At 38.0% G+C, this 20,172-nt stretch overlaps 1 protein-coding gene across 10 annotated transcripts in view; it reads right to left on the minus strand.

The window, feature by feature from the left end:
• Nucleotides 1-20,172, minus strand: part of KIF13A (kinesin family member 13A) — a 104,997-nt gene that overhangs the window by 58,945 nt on the left and 25,880 nt on the right. For 6 of the 10 annotated variants that reach the window (XM_084218515.1, XM_084218517.1, XM_084218516.1 and 3 more), the window contains exon 3: nt 5,798-5,810. The exons of 3 other annotated variants lie outside the window; for them this stretch is intronic. In XM_084218515.1, coding sequence (XP_084074641.1) covers nt 5,798-5,810 — 13 coding nt within the window. Of the gene's footprint in view, nt 1-5,797; nt 6,038-20,172 lie in introns of those variants that run through there. One more of the 10 variants, XM_084218519.1, reaches the window with a different exon arrangement.

Here is a 20,172-nt window from a genome sequence, read left to right on the forward strand (position 1 = left end):
GATTACAAAACACAGACAAAAACTAATATTTAATAACTCCACTCTTCTCCAGGCACCAACAGTGACAAATGTTTCTGTTAACAGTAACAGAACAGCAACACAAGGACTCAATACACAGAATTTGGTGAGATGATTATGTAGCAGACATCAGCACTATACACACATTTTTTACCATGGGATGCACTTCTGATACTCAGAAGAGCATTACTACTCACAGGCCTTAAGGAGCAAATAAATAGTATTAGATTATCCATCTAAACAAAGAGGACAGTACTGCATCTCAGTAGAGGAAGCTCAGAAACTACAAACAGAAGATGTAGCTCTATTAGAGAAACAAGCTATCACAGCCTGCTCTAATGAAAAGACTTAACATCACTTCAGTCAGGAGATCCAGCAAGAAACTGAATGAGATTCAATACTGTGCTCAGAGGGCTTGCAAACCTGGAAGAGTATCCTGTAAAACCACTTAACATGCTGGGATTTGATCCAAGTTTATTTTCCTGCACATTCCAGAACATCATGACAGACATTTAACTTTTTTTTCATAGGTTTAGGTTGCTACAAAGACACCTTAAGCTGCAGTGTATTTACCACATTTTGCCATGATAAACTGACTGCGGATGAGTTAACAATATAGATTCTGTTTTTGTTACTGGGGGGAAGCACAAGAGGTGGGGAAAATCTCAAACCACCTTTTTAATAAAACTTTGCCTGGGTCAAGATTGTATTTGCCTGGTCATCCAACAGGTGATCTCCTTTGTGGGACAAAGCATGCATGTCAGCGCATAGCAAGAGCCACAGGCTCTGTCAGCTGAAATATGCAAATTCCCTAGGGACAAATTCTGAGGTGAGGACAAAGATGGATCATTTTCGTTTGGTTTTTGGGGATGAAGAACATCTTCAAGTCCCAGCTATTCAGAGTTACTACACAACAGAATCTACAGATATGCTGCAATCTAATCCTTCCCAAAACAACCATTGCTGCAAATATTACAGAAGGTAACACCAGGTTAGCACAACAACCTCACCTCTTTCCCTTTCCTCCAGCTTAAAGCAAAACACATCAAACGGCCTGAGAGAAGACTTAATACTGAGACAACACAGTCTGTAAGAGTGAAGAGTTCTGGAATTCCCTTCTGAAGAAAAAACAAACAAACCCATAATAATAATCTAACAGGGAGGCCTGAGTCACTGCAGCACAAATAGAATCAGACATCATCATGAATCAGGATCATGTCTGATGCGACTGAGTCAAAAAATGTCATTTGGCCACTGAACTGCAAGTAAAATGCAGCAGTTACTCCACCTTGTCTTCAGATATAAGTTGGGGGCATTTTAAATTACCTTTTCTGCATTTGGTCATCAAATCTAGGCAAAAAACTTTGCCATCAGTAAGAACACAAACCCTTTTCCTAATTTCTACAGTCCAAGAACTACTTTTTCTCTTCTCATATTCAAATTCTACAGAAATTTTTGTCACAGGACTTGCTAACAATATCTGGTCTCTCCAATGATCAAATGGCAAGAAATTAAATTACAAAAAACCCCCAGACGCTACTGTAAGGACTCAAAACTGACCATTCATCCATCCCCCCCTTAAAACTAAGTGTTATCTGCAGTGGATCACACAGACCAGTTAAAAAGGTTACTTGGCTATACATGCTTGTGTGTAATGACTTAATGCCAATACAGCACTACTATAGGCCAATTTAATCTATTGTCCTACACATTTTCCCCTTGGTTAACATGAAAAATGATGACAGGATCATTCAATTACTTTTAATTTAAACACTGGTCTTGCAAAGAGACTACTAAAATTAAAATATGGGCTTGCAGCCAAGTGTTTCTTCTAGAAAAGCAGCTTTTATTGGGATGTTTTTAAAATAGTAAAAATTGGTCAGACTGGTTTTCAAAAGGTCAAAAAATGATTATGTAATAAGAAAAGAAAAATTCTGCTTCCAGATAAAACAAATGTAAATATAGCATTTTAGTTTGTTTCCATAATAAACATAAAAAAGCTGGGGCACAGATTTGGTCTATTTATAAATTCTATTCTGGAAAATTGCCAAATCCTCCTAACAGAAGTAACAAGATTACTTAAAAAAAAAAAAAATTATCAGGCAAAAAGACAGAAACTGCTGGAGCATGCACTATCTGCAAAACAAGCAGAGCAGCTGCAGCTAAACTCCCCTCTCCATTAAAACAGGCAGGAGAACACTTAAACATTACTTTGATTAGTGATGACAAAACAGCAACCTTGAGCATTCCCAGCAACCATACCTTAAGGATTCACCCAACCAAAACAATTTTATGGACAACTGAGACCTTTGGGAAAACAGATTGCAAACACAGAAACTAACAGAGTAAAAATGAGGCACACAGGAGCAAGACACATGGTCCCAATCAGCAAGGCTCTTCAACATGAACATCAGGAAGGCATTTTATAGGAAATATCTGTAGGACAGCATTCTACCAAAAGAGTAACCCTTGTACAGAAAAGATGATAAAAAGATAACTATTTTATATTTTTCTGATGCCCAGTACAGAATGGCAGGACAAGCAATCCCAAGTTGAGCGTGGAAGCATACTTGGGGTCAAGACATAGAATATACGCCGTGGAGAAACAATGAAATATTCTAAATATCATCTAATGTGCTCCCTTCTTTCTCCTCTCTTCACTGATTATTCTTCCTTAAAATGGAAGTGGTGGGTATTACTCTTTTTTTTCTGATAGAAGTGTGCAGAATAATTATTTTTCTCTTAATAATTTTTCTCCCCAGAATCCATTTTCCTGAAAAGGGTATTAACCTGCCTGTAAATACAACTATCAAAGCCATGAGAAGTTCTGCTAATGTTCAGGTCTCAGACTCAGCCAATATTCAAACTGGGCATTATCAGGCACTGAACAAGCATTTTTAGCAAAAATCTTTCCCAACTTGCACCAGAAGTATATCTACCAACTATATCAAAACTGTTAAAATGTTTTTGAACAACGATATCTGTGATACAAACAGAACTTTTTATACTTCAAGAACCCTATATGAATTAGATTTTAACTACATTTTGGAAGGTGTTTTTTATTTTCATTAAGTGTTCTGTGCTTTTAAACAACAGAGGGAATTAACAAACAAGCCTTTAAAGTTTGCTTATGTTCTGCAAGATTCTCTATCTTATACTTCATCCTAGCATCTAAAAGAGAAAGCTAGATAAAAGGAAGCTGCCAGAAACCTGCCACACTAGGATAGTAGGTTACAAAGCAAAGATTTTGAATGAAGGGATGAACTGGGCACATTCAGCATAAACATATAAAAATGGAAATTTCTGAGAAAGAGCTAGCTGGGAAGTGCTGGATCCTGGTAGTACTGTATCCAGAATCATTGTAAGTGTGCACATTAGTCTAATAAACTAAGTTATGTAGGTCATTTCTAGGTTATAGAGAACTATACTTGGAGTGTTAGCGACTCTTAGAAATTGTACAAAATATTTGTTCTGGTAACTACAACATTTAAGAAAAACAAAATATATGGGGCTTTGATTGCTTCAGCAAACACTTGCATCAGTTTAAGAGAGCTGATGATTATTTTGCTAAGGAGACAACTAGAAGTTATGGCTTCCTCAACAAGGCAAACTGGGATGCAGGTCTATGCATCCATCACACGTGTCAGTTAAAATCTAGAGTTTTGTCTCAAATTCACCTGTACCTGTGGCTTTAAAATGAAATTGCAGATTTTAATTAGATTTTAAACTAGAGAAGCCATTGTGCCCGCTGCTGCAGCTACATATCACAGAATCTAAAAAGAGAGCCAAATAGGTGCTCACATTTTAAAAAGCCAAAACAACACTCTGCACAACGTGTTTTTATTAAGGTTCCTAATCAATGGCTTGCAGAAATAATAATTTTAAGGGTTTATGCATATAAATATACTTATGGAAACTAGTTACAGGTAATGAGCATCATACCCAATATTAACTGCCTGCCAGTTTAAGCCAAATTACATAATTAGTTTCAAAAGGAGTTTAATTTCACATTCATTATTCTTATGAAGTCTAATCCTCAGTATAGGCTAGGCAGAGTCTGGGGCTTGCAGCATTTAGCAATGCATTATCTAGATTGAACATAATCCCTAAGACATTGTCTGTGCAGCTATAAAATGTTCCAAATGTATGAGCAATGTTTAATGGCCATTTCTATCTGACCAAGAGATGGCCAATTAATCACATTTTGCTTTCATTGAGAAGCAGTCAGTCTGACAGTTTGGTTGCTAGTTGGTTCCTAAAAAGGAAAGGAAGGGAGAACTGAAGAAGGGAAGTTTTCCTTTCATTCACCAGGCAGCTGTTCCTACAGCCATCAGTAACTGCTGATGGAGATAAGTAATACAGGAGATACACAAGGCAATGGCAGACAGTCTACACCAGTCAACTTAATGTCCATGGAAGCAATTAAAGAACTGAAAAAAAAAGTTGGTTGCTATGACAAGCACAAGACTGTGACAGAGCTGAAGAAGTGTGGAGACAAAATCTGAAGGGACCCTGGGACACAGCTCACAGATCTCAGCTCAGAACAACTGTTTTACCTTTGCCACAAAATTACTTAAATGGAATTTTTGCAGAAATAGCAAAATATAAAGCAAAATAGCATCCCAATATCCTTATATAAATTTTTCTATCACAGTTTCTGAGCTACCAAGTGGATTTGGGAAAACAATTCATCCCTGGGTGACGATAAAGTAGCCTATTAAAGGTAAAGAGACTTACATTATTTACAAAATTTTATTTTAAAAATTTTTGATTTTAAAATCAACTATGTGCAGTGCCCCAAAAACTCTATAAATCAAGAAATCTCATACCACATCTTTACAAACTCAGCAATGCCAGTTTTCCCCAGATGGTACTAACCTCCTTCTGTCTCAATCTGGTAAATATTTCACATAACATCATAAATTTCAGCACTGTAGCTTAAGGATATTAATGACCATCCAACTATACCTAACAATAATGTGACATTTACGCACAAGCCTGCAGCTGTTCTGGTTTTGTCAAGGAAACACAAGGCCACACGTAAGCTTTTACATAATGTCCAGAATAACTTTATCTGCCTATAATGGAACATAAATCATGCACTACAGAAAATGAAGGCTCTTGCAAAAATAATGGTTTCTGGTGGAATTATAGCATCAGAAAGAAGGAGAGTTCTCTTCCTTAAAAAAAATGTTTAACAATGATCAAACCCTCTTTTATTATGCATATCAACTGATAAAAGAATTTTATTAGATGCCTCAACAGGTACATATCACTTGTTCTCCTGCCCTTCCCCTGCACTACAAACAACACAATATTTTCTATGTGAATTCTGTTGCACTTTGGCAACTTTTACAGGCATTACTAATTTCTGATTATTGTCAGGTGCAAACAAAAATGGTTTATCTGTTACTAGATGTTTTTTGTTGCCTTTTAAAGTAGTATTTGAACTTTTAAACAGAAATGTTTGTAATGAAATGTTTTACACACACTATTTATTCGGTCTTTCAAATGTTTTTATGACTGCATTAAAATTTTGGCTTGTTCTGGTCACAACTTTAACAAGCCATGTGCCTTGCCTGCATGTTAGTTGGATTAAAATATATTCTTCTGAAATTATGAAGCTTTTAACTTGGAAGTTTGAAGAACAGATTTTTTTTTTTAATGTTTTCCTTTTCTGAAGCCATGTTGTTCACATAGTACAGCAATATGCCCAATACTTCTGCAGTGCTCAATATTTTCAAGCAGATAGAAATGAAAAAAAAGACAAAATACTTACCTTTGGTGGTTTTCTAGATGATTGGCAATAAACCCAGCAACAGTGATGAGAAGCGTGAATACACCATTCACATAAAGAGAAGGGAACAAATTAAAAAAAAAAGAAACAAAGTCAGTGTATGTCATTACTATAACTTGAACCTTTTAAAATCCACAATGTATTTAAGAGTAATCAGATCAGAAGATATTTAAATGAGATACCACATACTTTTAACCAGTAATTACTTAATTACTAATACTCTCCCACATTAAAAAGAAAGTGCCAGATTCCTTACAGATAAAAAAATCTAACAGAGCTGTGTTCCAGAAGAAAGATAAGTATCTGTTTTGTCATAAAAGATGAAACACAGCCCATCTCTGGTGGCAAAGAAACTGAGCCTGCAAACTGGCAGACCAAAGTGCCGGGGTGAAGCCCCACTGAGTTCAGCAGTGCTACACAAACATGAGCAAGGTAAGAGTCAAGAAAATGTTTCTTGCAGAGATTACAGAAGTGAAGCAAAAAAAACCTGTGTAGGCTGTGCTCTCCCTGGTCACAGAAAGCCCACACAGTGCACAAGAAACCAGTGCAAAAACACCATCGCCATTCACACCCAGCAACAACGAGTGCTATCAGAAATAACACAGGGATGACAAACCCCCAGTTGAAAGACAACAGCTCAGAGTACTTCAAATTGTCCTTAAATGCTTTTATGCTTTTGCTGGCAGGTATATGGCCACATTACAAATTCAATCACCTTGGGTTTTTCTGGTGGGATTGGTTTCAAGTGAGATCCCTGTGCTCCCTGATGCCAATGCAAGAGAGAAGATGAGCATACAGTGCAGAGCTAGACTGACTTATGCCATTCATCAAACTACAACCTTAGGCATATGTTTAAATTATATATGGAAATAAGAAATTTCCACTGGTGCTTCACATCAAGGGAAAAAAAAGCATGATGAAGGAAAGAGAAGAAAATGTGGATGAAGAGGAAAAATACAATGAGAAAGATCTATAGACAAAAAACACAGAAAATGCAGTAAGGTTTATAAGATAAGGACACAGATGAAAGGTATAGCAACAGACACACTACACAAAAAGCAAATATATCAAATTTATATTTCTGCACTCTCAGTACAGAAACACCTGGGACCAAGCCATCCACGAGTCTGTACATACCAACCCCACCAAGTTGGGAGGAGGGCAGGGAAGACACAAAGCACTTTGAGCAGTTTTCTAAGCAACCCACAACACAAGGGGCTCAGCAAAAAACTCTGAAGGGACGCAAATCCACAAACACCTCTTACACAATCTTTTCTGCCTACTCCCAGCTCGTACCTTAGATGACACATCTGCCTGAAACAGAAGTTACAGAGCTGGGACACGGGACTGGTGTAATGCAAACATCATTTGCCTCCAGCCAAACCACCCGCTGCAGCTTTACCCTTTCATTAGTGGTGTCTACACAGCTCAGTCCATGGCTAGCTCACGTACAGGTGGCTCAGAACTTCTGCAGAATGCACTCTTACCTATCTGAAAAATATATTTAGCTCTATTGAATATTACCATTTTAGTCCATTTTCAGATGTGATGCAATTACAATGCTATCAGCTTGACTAGACGTGGGATTCACATTCTCTGAACCTCAGAGAAGCAGTGAGAGAAGAAGAGAAAAGAATGCTCAAAACAATTCTTATCTCATTTGCTGCACCTGTGTTGTGCCAAAGTGGAATGCATTGTGGAAGATTGTTTACCTGAAAGGAACTGGTAATTGGATTCTGGTGTGAGTGTTTTGATTCATTGGCCAATTGAATCCATATGTGTGTGTCGGGACTGTCAGCTGACAGTCACAAGATTCTGGGCAGTTGAGAGCTTTGTGCAGATTCAGTTTAGATGTAATGTAATATAGAATATATAGTATAATAAAGTAATTAATTAGCCTTCTGATAAGATTAAATCCTCCTCATCATTCCTCCTGGACGTCGGGCAAAAATATCACTGATATCTAGACAGAGTCCCAGCACCACCTCTAAACTTCCAAGAGAAGTTTCTATTGAAAGAAGTAATCCAAAGCTTTTTGGAATGCTTTTAAATACACCCATCCTTTGAAAAATAATTTAGGATTATGTCAGCTTTACTAGAGAATTCCTGATAGACTGCTGTACAGATTCAGCAGAAGTCCTAAACAGTTTATTTGGAAGTAAAATCCAACAGAAAGTTTACCTACTGCTTTTTCTTCCTGGGATCTTTCTTGTAAGGCCTAATTAGAAAAGGCACAGAATACCACTGAAGTGAATAAATGGTTTGACACGTGATTCTTAAGATACGTATTTAAGCAGTGTAAGCCACCAGCTTTTTGGAAGGCTCCTCTAGCTTTACTTTGATGTCTATTTCAAGGAAAGCGTAATAGTCACTTTTTCAACCCCTGGTGGATGGCAGAGCTTCCCAGTAGCATCATTGATCTCTGAGATTTCAAAGCACAAGGAGCTGCAGCTTCCTACCACATGTCACATCCAAATGCTCCAAACTCTTAATACCAACTTCAGCAACTCCCTGCATCACCAACAGCAATATGATCAAAGGCCTCTGGAATAAGTCAGGTATATTAACTCACAGGATAGGTTTTTAAGCTATTTGGATATATCAGCTAATCAACTCAGTGTAACCATTGTTCTGGCAGTGATTCAGATGGAGACACTCCAAAATACTTCAATCAAAGGACTCAAACTAATAACTAAAGAACTGTTTACAGTTTACCAGAAATCACATCTCTGGCAGCTTAAAAACGATCTACAAAATCCTGCATTAGCCTAACCAATTTTTGACATATATTTTTTTGTTTGCTTTGCTGTCTTTCTTATAAAAATATGTGCTTCCTTACTTCTTTCCATTTCCAGCATTTTTCAGCTTCATAGATAATTGAAGCTGTCTCAATTTTTATAAAACACTGACCACACAAATGCGGTCATTCAGTGTCACAGCTGGGGCTGGAGAGGCAGAGACACACACAACACACATATGGACATCAGATCAGAGACACAGCAACTAAAATGTTTATTTCCAGGAATTTTTAATTCCACGTCTAGTCATCCATGGTGTCAATGACAAGATACAGGTATGCCCTTTGAGTGACAACAAAATCTCCTGTAAAGCAGACAGTTAGTATATCCTTCAGGAAATTATCAAAGTTACCTAACCTTCCACTGCATCTGCATCACAGCAGATTTTGTTTAACCTGATGGGCATCTTCAATCTGTACACTCAGACAGAAGACTGACTTTTTTAACATGCCTGGAATTCAAAACCCAAGCAAATACAACCAGAGTCTGAAAAACATTCTCAAAGGTCAAGGGAAAAGTATGGAATTCATGACCACAAAGCCCACTGAACTTCTGGAATTCCTCCTGCCTTTGTCCTTAAGTCTTCATGAGTTTAGTAAAATATCACTAGAATGATTTTCTAACCTTACTGAGCAGTGTGTCTTCTGCGAGTATCTACTCAGACTTTTTGCTTCACAACCGTACTAAACCTCTCCTGTCCTGCTTGGCTAACACACATCAAGATCTCAAGAGTGCTTAGCTACCTCAAACTTTAAGCTAGATAAAGAAAGGTTACAGAAAGGTTTGTGCCACTGTCAACTTTTTTTTCTGGTATCTCTTGCTGACACTAAACTCAATACTTCACACATTTGCTAAGAGAAGTGTCTCACAAAATGTCAGTTCTCATGTTCTATGTCAGCACATGAATGAGAAGTCTTCCTGACTGCACTCACATTTTCCCTCTAGCACCTCAGCCCATTGCCTGTGACAGCACACCACAAGAGGAGTGCATTTTGCTAGTATAACAGCAACAAAGGCTCTTTCTTCTTTTTTTTTAAACTATCCTCAATCTCCCCCATAAGAGTCTCCTTTTGTCATACAAAAAGTTGATACAAGATGACATTGCATATTCTGACTAGAAAAACTAGTCCCATGCAACAGAAGACACTCTTGTACTATGAGCATCCAGAAGTATGTGATACTGTCATCTTAAAGACTTAGTAACTTTCAAATCAAGACTTTTTTTGTCCCTTAGTGATTGCAGTGAGTATTCCCAACTAAATGCTGCTTCCACCAGAAGGAAAGATGTTTTATACATAAAAAAAAAACCTTGAAAGAACTATTTTTTATCTACATTTTATGTAAAGAAGATTCATTACCCCACCCACCCCCAATCCTCAGTCAAGAAAGTCACCTTCAATAGGGACAAGGTACACTCTAAATCGAGCAGGTAGGTGTAAAACCAGCTACTCCACATTAAAGGGCACAGAGGAACAAGGAGTCTCTGAAAAACAGGTCTTAGATTCTTTGGAACATGCACACAGCCCAATTCATCTCCAATTCAACTGTTTTAAGCAGCCAAGTAGGTCACAATTGTACTATAATTATTTCACATTTTGCAAAGTATTTGGTTTTTTTTCCTATACTTTCTCACATTAGTTAATCAAGATGAAGCAACCATAACCAGCTATTTTAAATAACCACACACAGCATTCTATGAATGAATGAACCAGATGAGTTTGCAGCTCTTGTAAGCTGACTACACCAAAAGTCAACATCTAAGACACTGCGTTTGAAAAAACTTTTTGCTCTCATCACATGTGCAACCACAGCAAATTCACGGTACTGACTGATTTCCCAAATATGTAATTGTTTACATTTAGTGGTTACATAGTCATTGACATACTCTTCAGGGTCACTGGTCAAGAGAATTATTACAAGCAATTATTAATATACAAGAAAATGGAGAAAAGTCTTCAGGTCTTTTTTCAACTGCTCATATAAAATAGCCTTTCCTCTGCAAGCACAAAGATGATCAAATTGCAAAGATCATCCTGCTAAAAATAATATTTCTTACATTTCACTGTTCCAACATCTCTGGAGTCTAAAGACCAGGTGTTCAAAACAAGTATTACAGTATTTTTGAGTGGTTTTAAATTTGGTTTAGTTTTTTAAAATCAGGCTACCTTACAGCCTGTCACCAGCAGTGTGTGTTTGCCTCACTCAATGGCAGAGTGCAAGGGAGCAAACCTGTGGAAGGATGGCTGTAAGGAGAGTGCCTCTGTTTGTTTATCCGTGCGTGCACAGCTTCCAGAGTGGCAGCAGCAGAGACGGCAAGCACTCAGCACTCCTAACTGCAAACAGTGTAAATTATGTAGAAGCAGAGAGATCGTGTTTCTCCTATCTTTCCCAGTAAGGTCACGCAGCTCTAGGGACTTTCCTTGTCTCCCGGTTTACCACTGCAGGCTGTTACCTGCAGGCTTGATACCAAGCACCTTAAAAAGCGTGGCTTTATATTATTGATGAACACTGTACTAAACTACCTAGATAAAGATCACAGTTTGCCACAGCAGCAGTTTCAGGTGATTATACTACTGATAGTACACCATTTTCTCTACAAAGAACACAGAAAAAGGACAGTTACTTGCCCATTTCTTCCATGAATTTTCTAAACACAGAGTAAAGTAAATGGCAGGGGCAATGCCCTTAGAGGGAACAGCATCCCACCTTAGTGCTGGTCTGGGGGGTACCTCCTGTACAGCTGACTAATGAAGCTGGCATCACAATTCCTTAGTGCAATTCTTGGAAGAATTACTTTACGTACTGTGTGAGCACACGTACACACACAAATATAAATAGTTATTTTATATTCTTGCATAAGGTGAGCAGCACATGCCCTGTTTAATCCTCCCACCCAGCAAAAGCCTGTTCTATAGACAAAACAATGCTTTGAAGAACAGCAAAAAACCCCAAACATTTTAACAAGTAAAGCAATTTGAGCAAGTGCCTACATAATAAGGTGGTAGCTGATCATAATCAGAAACACCATGAGAACCAGACACATACTCTAATAATAAGTTGTTCTCACACGCTTTATGGAAACCTACCACATACAAAGAGACAAAAGTCAGACACCGAAATCAGGACTAATACTGCAGTGCAAGTTAAACAAAACAGACATTACAGTAGCAGAGTGACTTCCATTACACAAAGGAAACAAAGACACTTGGATATTTCACCATAACAGGGTTCCACTGAAGTTCAGTCACTACAGCACGGAAACAAACCATAATCTGCAGGTTATGAAACCAACCCAAGCTCATTAAAGTAAGTGAAAGGCATAATATTCTGACATTTATAAGATGGAAGACAAAGTGACAGCTGTCCAAGAGTACCATTAGTTGCTAACTCATCTTCACTCCCAAATTCTGAGTATTTTTACTGCTCGAGGCATTATAATTCCAATGCCAACAATTTGTTGATGCAAAGTTCAAGTGTTTCTAACCTTTACACAGAAGCCTTGATGTCATGTAAAAACAAGTTTCTATTGACAGCCCAAAAGAAGACAGATACCTGGCCTGCATGCAACTGCACATCACTTCACAAACAGCAACTGCCTTATGAGAGAGAGCAGTCACCACCCAGCAGTAGAAAGATCAATTTATTACTCTGCTAGAAAACTCGCTAAAAAACTAAAATCTGAATACTCTCCCACACAAAATAAGTAGGGGTTTTAACAACCCATTTCAGTTAATTTGTTTAGTTTCACTGAAAAGGCAAACACTAACTAAAATTGCCACTCTGCTCTGAGACTCGAGAGCTTTAATGCAATCCTGCTGAGACCCCATAGAACCCCCCAAGTTTAATGATCTATTTTCACTAAGTCTTTAATCATACTAATTCAAAACTTATCCAAGACTCTAGTTACAGTAATGAAAACCTGCTACACCAATTACAAATACAGTATAACCACAAGGATAACAAGCTTGCTCTTACTAACATTCAGCTACAGCCTCATGACAAAGAGGCAAAGGAAAGTCTACCTAATATTCCCAGGTAGATTACCAAGTAGTCTGTCTCTCTTAAAACCAATTCTTTCCCCCTCCATTTCAATAAAACTGCAAGTACAAGAATCTGAACAAGTAGATTTTTACCACCTAAACAGGGTCAACTAATCAGGACAAGGAAATGAGGGAGGGAAAGAAGAATCTGATCTCAGAACCCAAGATCTATTAGCCCTTAAGGGCAGTCTCCAACAAATGATTCTTCGCCTGAAAGCAATGAAACTGCTGTCAGAGCAAACGTGCTACAGGTCTGGAAAGTATGTGGAAACATATTCTAGGAGCGTTAATAAAATTGCAGTGGCATTTATTAGGCACCTGTTATTTTTACCCTGTTGCATTTATTACCAGTGTTCTTGAGTAGAAAACACCCCAAGCATTAACTGGCATTTCAACTCTGTGCACAAACGCTATGGAGACTCTCACACCCAGCCCATCACTGGAGTTGGCTACCGACAGCTATTAACTACATCCTAAATCTCCCAAGTCAATGGAAAATGTCCCCTTCCAACACTACTACTCCTTTAGCATTCCTTCAGAAATGCTGCTTGTAAGAACCATCAAAACACCAGTGAAGATATACCCCTTGTGGAAGTAGCGCTCAAAACTTTTGAAAAATATACTGCTATTTTATCACTATATACAGCACTTAATCCAAGACAGGTGACTTCCAAGGGTAGGTGAAAAAAATTTGATAAGCAACACAGCATTTCCTAAATTAAATTTAACTTTGTTTGCTGGTTCCAAACTCAGGCATTACAATTTGCTGAAAGGACATAAACAGAGAAATTAACAGCTTCACTTGACAAGGCAGAAGACAGAATATCTCTCATCAGTAAAAGACTGTGTACCAGAAAAGAACTAAAGCATAGGAGTAAATCAAGTAACTGGATCTGAACTTTGGTTGTAACACCTTACTTTCCTCAACAAATGTAAAAAAAAAAAGAAAAAGAACACACTCTTTTGAATGCAAGATAAGCATATTTTTCATACTCAATCAGGACAAGGATATTGTTGAGAAGTTACTGTATGTGCACCAGTCCTGACCATGTATTCTGACTGGACAACAGACAGGAACCCCTAGGTTTCACTGTCACATTCTTTTGTCATAACAGGGAAAACTACCATTCAATTGTCATCTACTTTATTTTACTAATGAGATTTCAAGGGAGATGCTAATTGGGTTTGACATTTCATCCTTTCACACAGCTCTGCAACCCTATGCTAGCATTCTTCAAACAACTGCAGTATGAAAAAGTTATCTGAGATTCAGCAAAACTCACAGATCACTGTTTTTGTTTCATCCTAGCCTGTGTTTTTATTGATGTGAATATTAAATGAACTTATCAGAATATTAAATGAACTGTTCATTAATATGTAATTAAAATTAAAACTAAGGTCTGATGACAATACACTTTAGCACAGCAAATTCACCAAAAGCAAAAAAAGTCTATCTCAGCTGGCTGCAGCACCAGTTGTTTTATGAGATGACTTTGAGATGACATTATTTGCTTTAACAGACAGCATTAACAACTGCTACCATTTACCAGAAAGTGGACATAATACAGAGAAAGATGGTGATGGTGATTCATGGGATGAATAAGGTTTATTGTGTGGAACAATATACCAAGAATGTCAACTCAAATCAATTCGACATAAATAATGAGTAAGATCTCCTAAGCTGTTGCAGGACAAACACCTAGAAGTAGTGAGGAGGCTTTCTTTCTATACAGCACTCATGCAAGCAACACCTCTAGAAATCTTTCCACAGAGCTCTGCAAAGCTTAAGAAGCAACCCAGTGCCATGAAACGAACCACACAATTAATCCAAAGGCTAGAAAAATTCTTCATGGTGTGAGCTCCAAGTTTACCAGTTAACAAACCAGGCAGATAACCACCTTTACAGAGAGATGACATCAAGCACTAAGTTACTGAATCCATCATGGAAAGGTACAACCTCAGAGCACTTCTACAACCTGAGAATAGATAATTCCCAGCAGAGATGAGTGGCAACTGCTATGGCACTCAGAGTTTGTTTTTCTTTTTCATCTGAGGACCTCTGACAGAGGTTAGATACCTTTCTAGTAGACACCAGAAACGTAAAAGAGAACATCCTACATGACAAGGGATGTGAGAAAAAAAGTATTTAACAGGCTCCCCTTCTCCAGTGAGCTGTGAATTTGTGACAATTTCCATAAATATTCTGTTACTTTGAGCCACAAGCATTTCGGTTTTTTATAGCAAAGCTTGCCAGCCAGGCCCCTCTAGCAGGCATTATGGGATGTATGACACGTGTACTTGGTGGAAATGACAACTACCTCCTTGCCAGACCCTTTACGATAAATCAAAAATTACAGGAGTGACAAACACACCACCCTTCTAACCAACCATTACAAGCACTGTGGAAAAAAAAGTCAAGATCCCTAAGTCCTCCTGGACTGAAAAATGAAGTACACACTGCTTTTGTACAACAAAGTAGGAAATATTTAGATTTGTAGCAGCACTACAAGTCTAACATCTTTGCAGGGCTAAAAAAATAAGGATCACCTTATAACTGAAATATATTAACTTAACAGATAACAAATTAGAAGACCCAAATGATATTTCAATCCAATATTAAGAAAATCCTTTTGCTAGATCTAATTGAATTCTCAATGGCTGAATTCATGTTCTTAAAAAGCCTGTCTTGATATGATAAAGAATTATAAAATCACAAGAAAAAAAAATTAAAATTAAGTATTAGGAACTGTAGTAATTTTCCTGTGAGGAGAGCTGGCATTGAGGAAGCTGGCATTGTTCAGCCTGGAGAAGAGAAGGCTTGAGGGGAATCTCATTAAGGTATATAAATATGTGAGGGAGGGTGCAAAGAGGAGGGAGCCAGGCTCTTTTCAGTGGTGCCCACTAACAGGACTAGAGACAATGGGTACACATTGGAACAAAGGAGGTTCTATTTTTTCACTGAGTGTGATCAAGCACAGGCACATGCTGCCCACAGAGGTTGTAGACTCAAAAGCTGTCTGGACACAGTCCTGCTCAACTCGTTCTAGGTGGCCCTGCTTGAGCAGGGGAGATTGAGCTGGGGGTCCAACCAGATGGCCTCCAACCTCAACACTTTTTTAAAAAAAGCTAAAATCACTTTTTAAAGATGTGGTACACAGCAGTAGCATGGATGTTACAGATAAAAAAATATAAAAATATGACTATATAAATTTATAAAATATAATCTGCAAGGCTTGGGACTCAGGAATTTTTAACCATTACTATAATTCCAGACTTGTATATATTTTAAAGAACTCAATAAAAAAACAGCTCTAAAAATCCTTAGATCATGTGTTCCCACACCAACCCATATATAGCAGTTTCACACACAAAAAAATGTCAATGTAATATAAAATTTGTGGCAGCTCAACAACCTTCAGTGGGGTTTCATACCTGGCTTTTATGACCAAATTTTTACCACATCTCCAAATACAAGCAATCTTCTGTGAAGAATATTATTCACTGTGCTCATGAAGTGAAGTTACCAGTCAAGGTTGGGAATCCAGGTTTCAGCTCTCGATTTTCAGTGAACAAGCTTTGACAGTTCTACTTTTAACATCACAGTAGCAAATTCTCTAGTTCTAAGCAGATGGCCACAGCCATTACTAAGAAAGTGACAGTACAGCTGCAGTGGAAATGAAATGCCTAAAGACAAACTCTGAAAAAATACTCAGTAAGACTGAGAAGGGATAAGGAACAAATTAGAATAAATCTTAAAAGATTTGCATGTGCAAGTCAGCAATGTAAATGGGTAAAAAAGACAAAGCTGATTTACTGCTGACTTTATATAGAGACTCTCCTATAGAGGGAAGACAGTTAGAGCTTTGAAGTGCCTCAGTGGAGAATGACTCCACTAAATGCCAGCATTTGTAGTGCTTAACTCAAAAACAGAAGAGCAGCACAATTTATTTGTTTTGTTACAACAGACTTCACTTTTACAATACCCAAAAGAGTTGGCCTCTGTCCCATAAAAATTTCAATTGATTTGAAAACCAGCAGCAATACTGGTCAAGAGTAAAATTCCTGATTAAGTATTACAAGCAGTTTTCAATATAAGAAATGGTGATTTTAAAAAGTGCGAACTCACAGGATGACAAGCACAGTAAGAATGTCATTTACAAGACAGTAGAAATCATCTCAGACCTCACAGACATTGATGGCTTTTAGAAAGTCTAGAAAGAGGTCACAAAATAACAGTACACAAGTCATTAATGTGATCAGACACTTAAGAACCAAAATGGATTTTCAGCATTTCCTGAAAAGACAGAAACAAAAAATATTTGTGTCTATTCTTACAGCTAAAGAGTGAGTTTACATCTGCCAATACACATTAGCTGGCTGAATAAAGCAATAAAACAGAGAGCAAGAATCTCCATGTCATATAATCTATAACTGTCACAGGCAACAATGCCATAAAGTCTTTTGAGATTGAGTAGCCTTCCATAAGGCAGAACAGCATCGACTTTGAATTATTTTGACTCATTCTCCTGCTGTCCAGAAAGCTTTCCCAAATTTTGATAGTGAAGAAATTGAATCCATTTATTTTGTTCTGGTACCAACACTGTCCTGTAATTTAACACTTCAATCAAACTTGGCTTTCTACACATGCTGTCATATGTTACATTTCCCTCGCAGCTCTAAACACATTTCTACATAAGGAGGTTTTGCAGTTCTCCTCCTCTTCAAATCAGTTTGAATTTATACTTCTTAAGCATAGTGAACCTAAAATGTAGAGAATACAACAAAAGTCCAAAATATCAAGTCCAATACTACCAAGAGTCTCTTAGAATGGCATTGTTTCTATGTTGAATTCATACTGAGCTGTTCATGAAGGAACATTTGCATTAAAAAATTGGAAAATACAAAAGGAAAAAAATCTTCCTTCACAGAAAGCATAACTCTCTTTCCAGACTTTGCTATATTTCTTCAGTCTTGAAGAACTGTTGCCTAACTCTTCTGTGAATTGCAAAGGGAAGAATCATGACACATTTTGGTTTGCATTAGAGACCAGGAAGGAGGTGAGAACCATAGAAATTGCTTTATTTTAGAAACCTGAAGCTAGCAAAAAAACTTTAGGAACTTTAGCTAGCAAATTTTTTCTGAGAAGATCTCAGACAAATGAAAACTTTGAAAGCAGAGATTGTATCTTTAATTAGGCTGCAGGTGAAATAGTTTTATCTCTGCAGGAGATGGGGGAGGAGGAAAAACAGGTAAGGTTTCAAGGGTGTACACTCTTTCAGGTCTGAGGCAGAATGAGTAAGCTTCAGACTAAGACACTGGCAACAGTTGCTCTAAGAATACCTCAATGCAATTGCCCAAGAGGCAAAGCCAGTTTAAGAAGTTTCTGCTCTTCTCCAACCTCTTGTTCCTAGCTCCATGCCACAGCCTCCCACATTCTGCTCTACTTCTGCTAGAAAACTGCTAGGCAATGGGAGGATTGGGGGAAGGTTAATTTGCTTTCATGTTTTTTATTTGAAAAATTGTCTTAGTTTTACAGAACCAGAAACCAGCTGTACCAATGCAGGGAATGTACATGGCAAGCATCAATGTGCAAGGAACCCAGGGAGAGGGAGTGAAGCTGTACTGGCTGTTAGACCACTGCCATATCACAGAAGGGGCAGATCCTGCCTCTGACAGCCACCAGGTCCTTTAATCAAGCCACCTGATGATCACAGCAGAAAACCCAGCAGCAGCCTAGTGCAGCTGCAAAACACGGGTGTTCTCACCAGCCAAGGACAGTGAGAAAGTACAGATGGAACTGACTGGTATGTTTAACCTTAATGGCCTCCAGTGACTGGGATTTTATATATTAATTTACCTAACCATTCTTTAATCAGACTTCTGAAAGTTGAAATCCGGTGGCAAAGCACACAGTTTAATTATAGACATATCTTTGTACTTGCTCTGAATCCACCTTCTGATAATTTCAGTGAAAGTCCCACAGTTCTTGTAAGGCAACGGGCAGTAAATCCTTTCTCCTGTTGTTCCTGGAGGTACAGATCTCTAACCATATCCCTTTTCCCCCCCAAGCTGTCTTCTTCTAGGCTAAAGACTTCTTTATTATTGGTTCTTCATGTAAAAGTGGTCTGTAAACTCGCCACCCTTACTGCCATTCTCTCTCTCTTCCTAGTTTCAGCAGACCTTTTCGAGACAAGAGGGTGAGAATAAAACACAAAGGTGAAGAGCACTTTGCAACCCCCTCCCCCATTCCCTGCTCTCTCTCCCAACATGCCTTCCCAGTAGCTCATGACAGTCTCCTGCCATGTTTCACCCACTTGCTGAGCACTGAGCTGAGGTTTCCCTCAAATGAGCAAAACTCCAAAGCGATTCGCCTGGGAACAGGGAGCCCAGAAACCATGGCTGGGTACATAAGGTCAGAAGAGCTTTGTGTTTCACTGTGAGTTTCATGTATTCCTTTATCATTCAGCCACAACCCACCTGAAGGCCATCCCACAGCTTTCTGTGGCTGCCACGATCCAACAGCAACCACAGCAACCGTCTTGCCAATATATTCCATCACACCCATATCCACCCCTTCTGCTGTTCATTTATGAAAGAAGAAATACCAGACCAAACAGAGACTCTTCAGGACTCCACAAGATGTTCAGGGTGAAAGAAAGGATTTTGGTCGGACACGTGGCTCATGCCTGCTGCGTGCGTTACTTTTATTAAGTGGAAGAAGCTAAAAGTCACAAGTCTGTGGGCTGTGGCTGGCTTCTTTTCCTCCAAAACACTTGAAGCACGAATATCAGTGCCTTGATAGCTTAAAATAACTCACTGGAACTGTAAAATTATTTTGAGTATTGAATTTTCCAGAAGTCTTTATTAAAACAGGCTAAGGAAACTTGCACATCCCTTCCAAAGAGAGTAAAATCATGTGCAAAACCTTGGATAAACTATACTACACCCAATACCATTCATATAGTAATTGCCAAAAAGCAATGTAGAAAATAAGTTTGAATCTTAAAAATGCTATCAATATTTTTGCTAGACACTAGGTTTTTACACTAAATTAAGTGTTGATAAGTTAACTACAGAACCTCTTGGTCAGCTTCTCCCAATTATCTGAAATGATGATGCCATTACTAGAACACCATTTGCTGCTGTTTCAGAAGATGCAGATTAAAAACATGCAGCACTTAGAAAAAAAGTGATACAAAAGTCCAAAATCAAAATGACAGTACTGAATTTTGACATATCCTTCCAAAGCAAAATATCCTTCTACCTTTGGACCTGTATGCACAATCAAATCGAAAGCCTGGGGTATGAAGCAATACTCAGAACTCTTTTTTAATTTATATATATCAAACAAATTATGTGGCATCATCCAATTCAAAAACTGCATCCAAAAATTGTACTCCAGAAGAAAAAAAGCAAGGCTAGAGACAGCATATCTAAGGGACTAAAAATATTTGCTTTATTTTCAGTTTTCTTCTCAACAGGTTGCAATGGAATATTATACAAACATCTTATCTTTTCT

This window comes from Fringilla coelebs, assembly GCF_963513975.1.
Source record: "Fringilla coelebs genome assembly, chromosome: 1".
NCBI classification, from domain to species: domain Eukaryota; kingdom Metazoa; phylum Chordata; class Aves; order Passeriformes; family Fringillidae; genus Fringilla; species Fringilla coelebs.